Source organism: Limulus polyphemus, unplaced genomic scaffold (genome assembly GCF_000517525.1).
Source record: "Limulus polyphemus unplaced genomic scaffold, Limulus_polyphemus-2.1.2 Scaffold5667, whole genome shotgun sequence".
NCBI lineage: Eukaryota > Metazoa > Arthropoda > Merostomata > Xiphosura > Limulidae > Limulus > Limulus polyphemus.
Window position 1 is genome coordinate 47,975 of NW_013671277.1, and position 10,297 is coordinate 58,271.

At 35.4% G+C, this 10,297-nt stretch overlaps 1 protein-coding gene across 1 annotated transcript in view; it reads right to left on the reverse strand.

Annotated features, from left to right (window-relative positions):
* Positions 1-987: 987 nt before the first annotated feature.
* The window catches only part of LOC106472852 (alkaline phosphatase, tissue-nonspecific isozyme-like), a 14,271-nt gene continuing 4,961 nt past the window's right edge, over positions 988-10,297 (reverse strand). Inside the window, exons 2-6 of the mRNA XM_022401401.1 lie at positions 9,260-9,438; positions 6,908-7,115; positions 3,777-3,917; positions 2,997-3,188; positions 988-1,073 (exon numbers count right to left, since the gene is read on the reverse strand). Coding sequence (XP_022257109.1) covers positions 988-1,073; positions 2,997-3,188; positions 3,777-3,917; positions 6,908-7,115; positions 9,260-9,438 — 806 coding nt within the window. The remainder of the gene's footprint in view (positions 1,074-2,996; positions 3,189-3,776; positions 3,918-6,907; positions 7,116-9,259; positions 9,439-10,297) is intronic.

The following is a 10,297-nucleotide window of genomic DNA, read 5'->3' on the forward strand; positions in this document are numbered from 1 at the left end:
TTTTAGTAATTTCTGTTTAACGATTTGTTGTTGTTGTTGATTTTTAGTAATTTCTGTTTAACGATTTGTTGTTGTTAATTTTTAGTAATTTCTATTTAACGATTTGTTGTTGTTATTGTTGATTTTTAGTAATTTCTGTTTAACGATTTGTTATTGTTCAACAAGAAATCGTTAAATAGAAATTACTAAAAATCAACAATAACAACAAATCGTTAAATAGAAATTACTAAAAATTAACAACAACAACAACAAATCGTTAAATAGAAATTACTAAAAATCAACAACAACAACAAATCGTTAAATAGAAATTACTAAAAATCAACAATAACAACAAATCGTTAAATAGAAATTACTAAAAATCAACAACAACAAATCGTTAAACAGAAATTACTAAAAATCAACAATAACAACAAATCGTTAAATAGAAATTACTAAAAATCAACAATAACAACAACAAATCGTTAAACAGAAATTACTAAAAATCAACAATAACAACAACAAATTGTTAAGTTGAAGATGATAATATATTTCATTTTCAACTGGTATAGTACCATATAAATTTACCTCTAATTTAAAGCATGTTACGATCACTTTCTCTCCGAATTATGATTACAGTTAAATATTTGATTTCATCAAACAGAACTGAAACCCAAAAATATAAAACATATAAAAATAACAAAGTCAAACCACCATTTTTTTATTTAACTGTAATCATAAATCGTAAGTTATTTGTATTCCACTTTTGAATATAGAGGCAACTTTTATCGACTAATTGCTTTTCGTCCCTCTTAATAAACTTTATTTCGTAGTTTTTAAAATAATAATAAAAAAACAGTTGGAGTATTCAAAAAATTAAATTTTCAAACATTTGAAAAGTTTCTTAAGTTCGTTTTATTCAATGTTAGTGTTACTGTTAGACTTGAGTGTGGATGCCGTCTGTCCACCATATTCGAGGAAACGTCATTTTTAAGACTGCTATTTACACCGTTATTTGTCATTAGTTGAAGTTTTGGAAGGTTTTAATTTTGCTATTTCATCTTCACGTTGGATAACCTTAGACAGTCCATTGTCTCCTGTAAGATTTTAATCCTGATTTGTATGCTTTTAACCAAAAGAGAACTGATGACTGTAACACTCAAAACATAGTTTTTGTTATAATTCTCCATGATTTAATCGTAAATTAAACTGCATGCGCGTTTCTCCTCGCCGTTGCTAACAGAAACCAACGTTAGTTTTAAATGTAGGCTTATGGATATGAAAATCCATACGTCGTAATGCAATATTTTGTATCATACTGTTACGTCTCCGTTTATTAATTGATTTTCTGTAACTTCTTTCCGACGAAACTTTAGCGACACAAGTCCTTACTTAATAAAACTGGTTTATTCTTTCTGAATACAACTTTATGATACACTTATTTTCAACAGTCGCGCTAAACAAACGCTGTAACAACGAACGTCTACAATAATTCTGACTGCAGTTCAATTACTCACTATCTACACACACATTACCGCGTCACGTTGTCCCCTCTTATATATACCCGACTACCCTATATCTAGTAAATACTAGAGCATTCGCCAAAGTACAGGATAGTTCTAGAAACGTGACGTCACTGTAGTCATGTGACTCGCTGACGCAACAATACATTAAAATACGCAAACTTCTAATATAATAAATTATCAAGATTATAATACTTAAATATGTAAACAAGACGAAATGAATCAAATGATCAAAATTAAACCAAACATTGCGAAGCCTGACTTACAAGTTATTACTTAATGAAACTGGGTATTTCATATTGAAAGTATGATCCGCAAGTCTTTACTTAATGATACTACATCTGTATATTTGTCCTAAACTAGGAACTGATGACCACGTATCTGATGTAGACAGTTTACCATACACTACCCTTCTATATTCAAACGGACCTGGGTATAGTAGAAACTTCCCGTTAGGAAGACAGAATCTTACAGGAGTCGACACTGGTAAGACCTTAAACTTATATAGTATAATTAGGCTTACTTTAGGTGTCAGATCATAGTGGAATTTCTTACAGTATGATTACAGATTAGGCTTACTCTAGGTGTCAAATCATAGTGGAATTTCTTACAGTATGATTACAGATTAGGCTTACTCTAGGTGTCAGATCATAGTGGAATTTCTTATAGTATGATTACAGATTAGGCTTACTTTAGGTGTCAGATCATAGTGGAATTTCTTATAGTACGGCTAGGCTTACCTTATGTGTCAAGTTCATAATGGAATTTCTTATAGTACGGCTAGGCTTACCTTATGTGTCAAGTTCATAATGGAATTTCTTATAGTACGATTAGGCTTACCTTAGGTGTCAGTTCATAATGGAATTTCTTATAGTACTATTAGGCTTACCTTAGGTGTCAGACCATAGTGTAATTTCAAGTTAATGTTTAAAAAGAACCCTCAATAATTGTTAGACGAATGTTCTTTATAACAGACAATAAAAAAAGAAAATTCTACAAAATTCTTTACTGATAAACAAAATTATTACCATAATTTCCATCAACCTTTATAAAAACAATTTTGTTTAGGTTTGTTTGTTTGTTTTTAGAGCAAAGCCACATTGGGCTATATGCTTTGTCCACCGCGGTGAATCGAACCTCGGGTTTTAGCGCTCTAAGTCCGTAAACTAACCGATGTTCCACATGGGGGACAACAAAATAACGCACTCCAACCATTGTAAATGAAATTATAGTATTTGTTATATTATTTGATAAATTAAAATGTTTTATTTTAATAATTATATATTTTTTGTCCAAAAATCAGGAATCGCAAGTTATTTGTATTCCACTTTTGAATATAGAAAAAATATAAAACATATAAAAAATAACAAAGTCAAACCACCATTTTTTGGGTTTCAGTTCTGTTTGATGAAATCAAAAATTTTCGTTACTCTATTTTAGTATTGTAACTCAATACAAATAACTTTTAGTGGATTATAAGAAAAAAGTTCCAAATACCTAAAATTGGATTTCCTCGTTTAGGGTGACCACCAAAAGCAAACACGTGCGAATGATCTGAAGTCACAACAATTAAAGTATCGTCTGCTCTTGTCATCTCTAATGCCTTGTTTACAGCGTCCTCTAGTGCCAATGTGTCCGTAAGAGCACGATAAGCATTATTAAAGTGATGGGCATGGTCTATTCGGCCACCTGGTGGTAAAACACAGTATTATTTTATTAGACATAACATTTTTATGAACTTTGGTCAGTTTCGTAGCTTCGTGTTTAACAGTTAAATCTTATTATATCATGAATTAGTTTCTGAAAATATATAAAAAAGGGTTAAACTCGCTTCCTACTAACAAAAATTATAAGACGAAAGGTCAACTTTTCTTCTATCGACAGGAAATAGATGGTTTCCATATATTATTGAATTATTTGAACAGATTGAGAACGATGTAAGATAAACGACTGTGGTCAGTGTTACAATTGTGGATAAAACGTCAGGTTTGTCTATGGTGAATGGTGTCATGGTTCGAAGGATGTTCAGGGGTGATCGGCCTCCGTAAACCTAGTGCCAGCATTTCCGTCTTAATGTTTCCATATCCGGTATCTTAGTTTTACAAACAATGTCTTTAAAATATCTCCATCTGAGCTAGTGGGAAACATACTTCAGACATTAGCCTCCTATATGCCGCAACCAGCAACTGTTTACCAGGTGTTGTTCCTATTATATTCAAATAACAAATTGATCCATTAACTTTAGGACAGAGTGTATAAAACATGGGTTAAGTTTACCTTCTACTAATAAGAAGTATCCGTGAGGGTTTCTACGGAGTATTTCAATAGCTTTCTGGGTCATCTGAGCCAAGGAGGGTTCTCCAGTAGGACTGCTGTCTCGGTCAGTTTCATAAGTCATATGAGAGTAGTCAAACAACCCTGCAAGAAAACCAGAATATATCAGTTTAATGGTGGCTTCGCTTCAGTACATAAATAACAATTAACAAAAAATTGAAGATTCCAATGGAGGTTTATATTCATTCATTCATTTTCTGTCATCTCCGTTACAGAGGTTGGCTGCGACTGACTGCCAACACTGTCTGTCTTGAGCCCTTCTTGTGCCCTCTGAGATCTTAAGGTCCATTCATTTTGTTCTTTGTCGTTCTTTTGTTCTCTCTTTTTCCATTTTTCCTTCCAGTATAATTTTCTGTATATTGTTGAGCCTTTTTATATGTCCAAAGTGCACTGTTTTATTTTGCTGTATGGTGTCCATGAGTTATGTTTTTGTATTTTGTTTTCTTAACATCTCTTCATTCGAGTCCTCCGGTGGGCCAGCGGTAAATCTACGGATTTACAACGCTGAAATCCGGGTTTCGATTCCTTGCGGTGAAAGCAGCAGCTAGCCCAATGTGGCTTTGCTCTAAAACCACCAACGAACCAACTCTTCATTTGTCTTCATGTCTGTCATTGATAGTCTTCCAAATCTTCGGAATATCCACATTTCAAACCTTTCAGTTTTTTATCTGTACTTTTACTGATTGTCCAAACATACAAGTGTTGACCATTCAGGATTCTCATTCAGTTGGAGATTTATGTTTTCTTGTTGTCAGAATTTGTTTAATATTGTTAATAAAAAGGCAGTTTTCGCAATAGTTGTTATTCTCATCTCTTCTACTGATCTACTATCTTCTGCAATCAATTATCCAGGATAAGTAAAGCTTTTAATATGTTCTTGTTCCTTTCCGTTTATTATTATTTTAGCCTTGGGTTTTTGTTTCTGCTTGCTGATAACCATAGTTCAGTGCATGTTCCTAACTTCTTTTATTTAATCTTGTTTGTTTTAAATTTCGCGCAAAGCTACACGAGGACTATCTGCGCTAGTCGTCCCTAGTCCCTAATTTAGCAGTGTAAGACTAGAGGGAAGGCAGCTAGTCATCACCACCCACCGCCAACTCTTGGGCTACTCTTTTACCAACGAACAGTGGGACTGACCGTCACATTATAACGCCCCCACGGCTGAAAGGGCGAGCATGTTCGGTGTGGCGGGGATTCGAACCCGCGACCCTCAGATTGCGAGTCCAGCGCCTTAACCACCTGGCCATGCCGGGCCTATTTCTTTAATCTTATCTACAATTTGTTACATTTTTTTCCGGATTTTCATTCAATAGCACTGTGTCATCTGCATATCTTGGATTATCTACATTCATGCCACCTATAGTTAATATTTAATTTAGACTAAAAGGAAGGCAGCTGGTCAACACCGCTAACCAACAACTCTTGCGTTACTATTTTACCAAAGAATAGCGATTTAGTCCTTATTCAGATTTATGTGATATCATTAAGATTAATTTTTTTGTGCTTTCCAGCGCCCCCCTCCCCCCAGTGGCACAACGCTATGTCTGCGGACTTACAACGCTAGAAACCGGGTTTCGATACCCGTGGTGGGCAGAGCACAGGTAGCCCATTGTGTAACTTTGTGCTTAACATCAAACAAACAAACAAGCTTCCACCGAAAACAAGTAGTGAGAATTTTAGCTATAGAACTTTTAGGACTGTTATTGATATGAACGTATCCCATTAATCTAGTCTGTTATAGTTACGTGATAATTTCCTTTATTTCATTCACATTTCTCAACATCGTAACTTTCAAAGAATTAGAAAAGGCTTCATAAGATATCAAATTAGCATCTTTGTCAGGCCTGTACGTAGAATCTTTGAAAGGGGTTTCTTGTTTGTGAGATCAAAAGCCAACACATATTGTGCAAAGCATAATCGGCATGCAAAGCATCCTAATGCGTACGGGGGGGGGGGGGGTCTTGGGGAATCCCCCAGAAAATGTGTAAAAAATAGGTGCTATGAGGTTACATGAAAATTAGTTTTAACAATTTCATGGCTGTTCACGTAAAATCCACAAATATACAAAACGTTATATACCATTAGCAGTTGTGCTATAATTATATAAGCATAATTTTTTACATTACAAAAATAGGGAGTTCTTTAAACTAACTAGATGTAACAAAATTAAAAATGACTTAAAATTATCGAACCCATATCTCTAAACTATCTAGGCCTAGCAAAATAATTAAACACGACTTAACAATATATCGAACTCGTTTCTCTAAACTATCTAGGCTTGGCGAAATAACGAAACTCGGCATTGCAATATTTCGAATCAGTATTTCTAAACTATCTAGGCCTAGCAAAATGATTGAATACGGCTTAACAATATATTGAATCCGTAACGCTAAACTATTTAGGCCTACCAAAATACTCAAACTCGTCATTACAATATATTGAACCAGTACTATTTCTAAACTATCTAGGCCTAGCAAAATAATTAAACACAACTGAACAATATATCGAACCGGTATTTCTAAACTGTCTAGGCCTAGCAAAATAAATAAACATGCTCAACAACATCCCTTTCTCTAAACTATCTAGGTCTAACAAAATAATTAAACACGAAGGGCGACGATAGGTGGGGACTTGCTAGCGCCGATTCTGTACAGTATTAAAATATATTATCCACGTATCTCTAAGCTATCTAGACCTACTAGTTATACCGAAAAATATAATTATACTCGGCACAAAAACATACCAACTATTGTATTTGTAACTTATGCAATTTCTATACGGAAACGACCAACGCCGTCATTCTGATTTTATTATCTGTACATTATTCATTGTTCATACGGAAATTTAGGGCATTGGTACCTGGGACAGTTTTGATGACGTAGTTATCACATGACCAGCTTCTGTATGAATATTCTAGAACGATGGGATATGATTTCGTATCTATAGTCAGTGAGTAATTTTGAGATCACGCAAAGATGTTGTTTTCTCTGTCAAACTGTGAACCGAATATTTTACTAAGAATTGAATTAACCCTTACTTGATCTTTAGAAACAAATCAAATAAACAGAAATTACCTAACAAATAGTCGATCCTCCCAGTATCAACAGCTTCAAAGTCTTCTTTCTTCCACACAAAACGATGGCGAAGTTCTCGTGACTTTTTGTCCCTAAGCCACTCTTCAATCAGGTTCCTTCCGTCCCCACGTCGACCTAAGTTAGCTGGCCTTTCAGGATCTCGCATGTTTTTTGGCAGGAAATGACGACGTCCTCCACCGAGTATTACCTTAAGAACAAGCAGTGCAAGTCTAGTTTGTTCCAAGAAACAATAAGGAATCCTCAATAACCGCGGCACTTGAATTTATTTTAGGCAGGATTAGAGTAAATTAATCTATGAGACCTTTTTTTATAAGCTTTTTTTTTTTGCGCCAGCAATACCAAATGTGGGGCGCGACCAAAGAATAGTGGAAGTGACCGTCACATTATAACGCCCCCACGACTGGAAGGGCGAGCATGTTTGGTGGGACAGGAATTCGAACCCGCGATCCTGAGATTGCTAGTCGAGCGCCTTAACCACTTGGCCATGCTGGGCCTACTAAAGTTCATAACGGATACTATAAGTTCATCCGTTGTTTACATTTCAGATTGAGGCCATTTTTAGCCGCGGCATAGTGGCTCATAGAACGGCCCTAAGTTTTTCAAGTACAAACTTTTAGCTCATAACTCCGTCATCTCTTGACCGATTTGAGATCTATTTACAGTTTTGGACTCAGGAGGTCAAACCCATTCAATTCGTATATTTGACCAAGCCCAAGGTCTCGTAGATTAATTTACGCTAATCCTGCCTAAAAGAATTTCAATTTGAGGGTAAGTTCGTAAAGATCTTGATGAGTAATAAAATTGAATCGAGTACATGTCAACAATAATTATAAATAATAAGTTTGCACTCATCATTGTATTCTAGTTGCCTTGTTGTAGCCGTGCCATGGAAGTGAAAAGAACAAATGTATGAAAAATATTAATAATATTATTATAATATATATATATATGTGTGTATATATTAATATGAGTAATATTAATTACTGAATATGTTTAGCTATGATTAATGATAATGATGGTCTAACACCATAAAAACAGACCGTATTGAATTAAGGTATAGTTTATAATATATATGTATAAGTCATCTCGTTGTTGACAATTCAGGTTTATGAAGACTAAAGTTCGTTGTTTGTTTGGTTTGTTTTGAATTTCACGCAAAGCTACACGAGGGCACTAATTTAGCAGTGTAAGACTAGAAGAAAGGTAGCTAGTCACCAACACCCACCGCCAACTCTTTAGACCGGTGATTGGCTGATCTAACCTTAAAATAACAACTACAGACCTGTGATTGGCGGATCTATCCTCAAAATAACAACTATAACCGGGTAATTGGCTGATCTATCCTCAAAGTAACAACTATAATCCGGTAATTGGCTGATCTATCCTCAAAGTAACAACTACAGCTCGGTGACTGGGTGATTTATCATTGAAGTAACAAGGTAAATATTATAATAAATTATTTTACTTCTTAAAGCTCTAATCCTAGTTGTTACTTTGAGGATAGATCAGCCAATCACAGGTCTGTAGTTGTTATTTTAAGGTTATATCAGCCAATCACCGGTCTATAGTTGTTACTTTGAGGATAGATCAACCAATCACAGGTCTGTAGTGGCTAATTAAAGGTTAGATCAGCCAATCACTAATTTGTTGCTGTTACCACGCATAACATTTCCTCAAACCTGTATGTTTAGTTTTTTATTACTCGAACAGTACAAGATGGCTAATTACTTGCGAAATTCACATATCTCGATTTGAACTATTGCTGCCTTTCACAATTTAAGTAATTGGTCAATATTTCTATCACAGGACACTCAAGTTACGTTCGAAACGTGCAATATTTTAATTTCTATGAATCGCGTTCAATACGTGGTGTTAAGATAATCGATCTTTTCTGTTTTGATTATATATACTTACAGAACTGATAGTCTTCTTCCACTAAGTGTAATAAGATTATTCATAGGTTGGGTTCATCATGTACCAGTTTTCTAAAGTGATGTTATCTTTACACTAAGTATGTAATAAGATTATTCATAGGTTGTGTTCATCATGTACCAGTTTTCTAAAGTGACGTTATGTTTATAACAAGTGCGTATTAAGGTTATTCATAGGTGGCGTTCATCATGTGCCAGTTTTCTAAAGTGACGTTATGTTTATAACAAGTGCGTATTAAGGTTATTCATAGGTGGCGTTTATTATCCATCACCTGTTTTAATTTAACAAATACCAAATGTTGTATCTCAGCCAAACTTATAATGTGTGTAACTGGTCTATATATACTGGCTACTCTCAAACTGATGTTTTCGTCAACTAGATACTTATGAAATATCCTACGTTTATGTGGCGGCCAGGTTCATCTTCTACCAGTTGCCTAGCGATGTCTTTACACGTACTACGGGAACCTTCTGGCATCTTATCATCAGACTCCCAGTATCTGCTGGCGGAGTGGGCATACATGGCCGCAGGAGTGGCGTGAGTTACCCTCGTTGTAGTGACCAGCCCAGTAGCTTTACCTGTAGGGAGATGAATTAAGAAATTTATCAAATTTAGCCTTTCTCGTAATATCATGTGGCACTGAGAGGTTTTCATTTACAAATGTAGTGTTTCTTAGTTTTTATTTCAGCAATGGTTTGTATGTTTCTAGATTTTTCGCGTAAAACCTACATTTTGTCTTTTTTTGGACATAGCCTTACATAATTTTAAACCGAAGGACCAGAGGAAACTCAGGAAAGAAAACTAGTCATCGACAACTGTTTGGGCTCTCTTATCTCACCGAATAGTTGGGGTTGGCCCTCACACCCACAGCCACAAAGTGTGGAATGCGTTTTTAGGCAAGGTGCCGCAAAACAAGGACCCTCGAATTCAGACCCCTTTTATTTATGGCGACGTTATATTGTGATGGTCAACCCCACTATTTGTTATTAAATGGTACTTCAAGAGTTGGCGGTGAATGGGATTGGCTTGCTGCTTTCCCTCTAGTGTTGCTTCCCAGTGGCACAGCGGTATGTCTGCGAACTTACAACGCTAGAAACCGGGTTTCAATACCCGTGGAAGGCAGAGCACAGGTAGCCCATTGTGTAGCTTTGTGCTTAACTTCAAACAAACAAACCCTCTAGTGTTATCATTTTAAAATTAGGGACAGCTAGCTTAGGTAGTCTTCGAGTAGCTTTGTGCTTAACATCAAACAAACAAACCCTCTAGTGTTATCATTTTAAAATTAGAGACAGCTAGCGTAGGTAGTCTTCGAGTAGCTTTGTGCTTAACTTCAAACAAACAAACCCTCTAGTGTTATCATTTTAAAATTAGGGACAGCTAGCGTAGGTAGTCTTCGAGTAGCTTTGTGCTTAACTTCAAACAAACAAACCCTCTAGT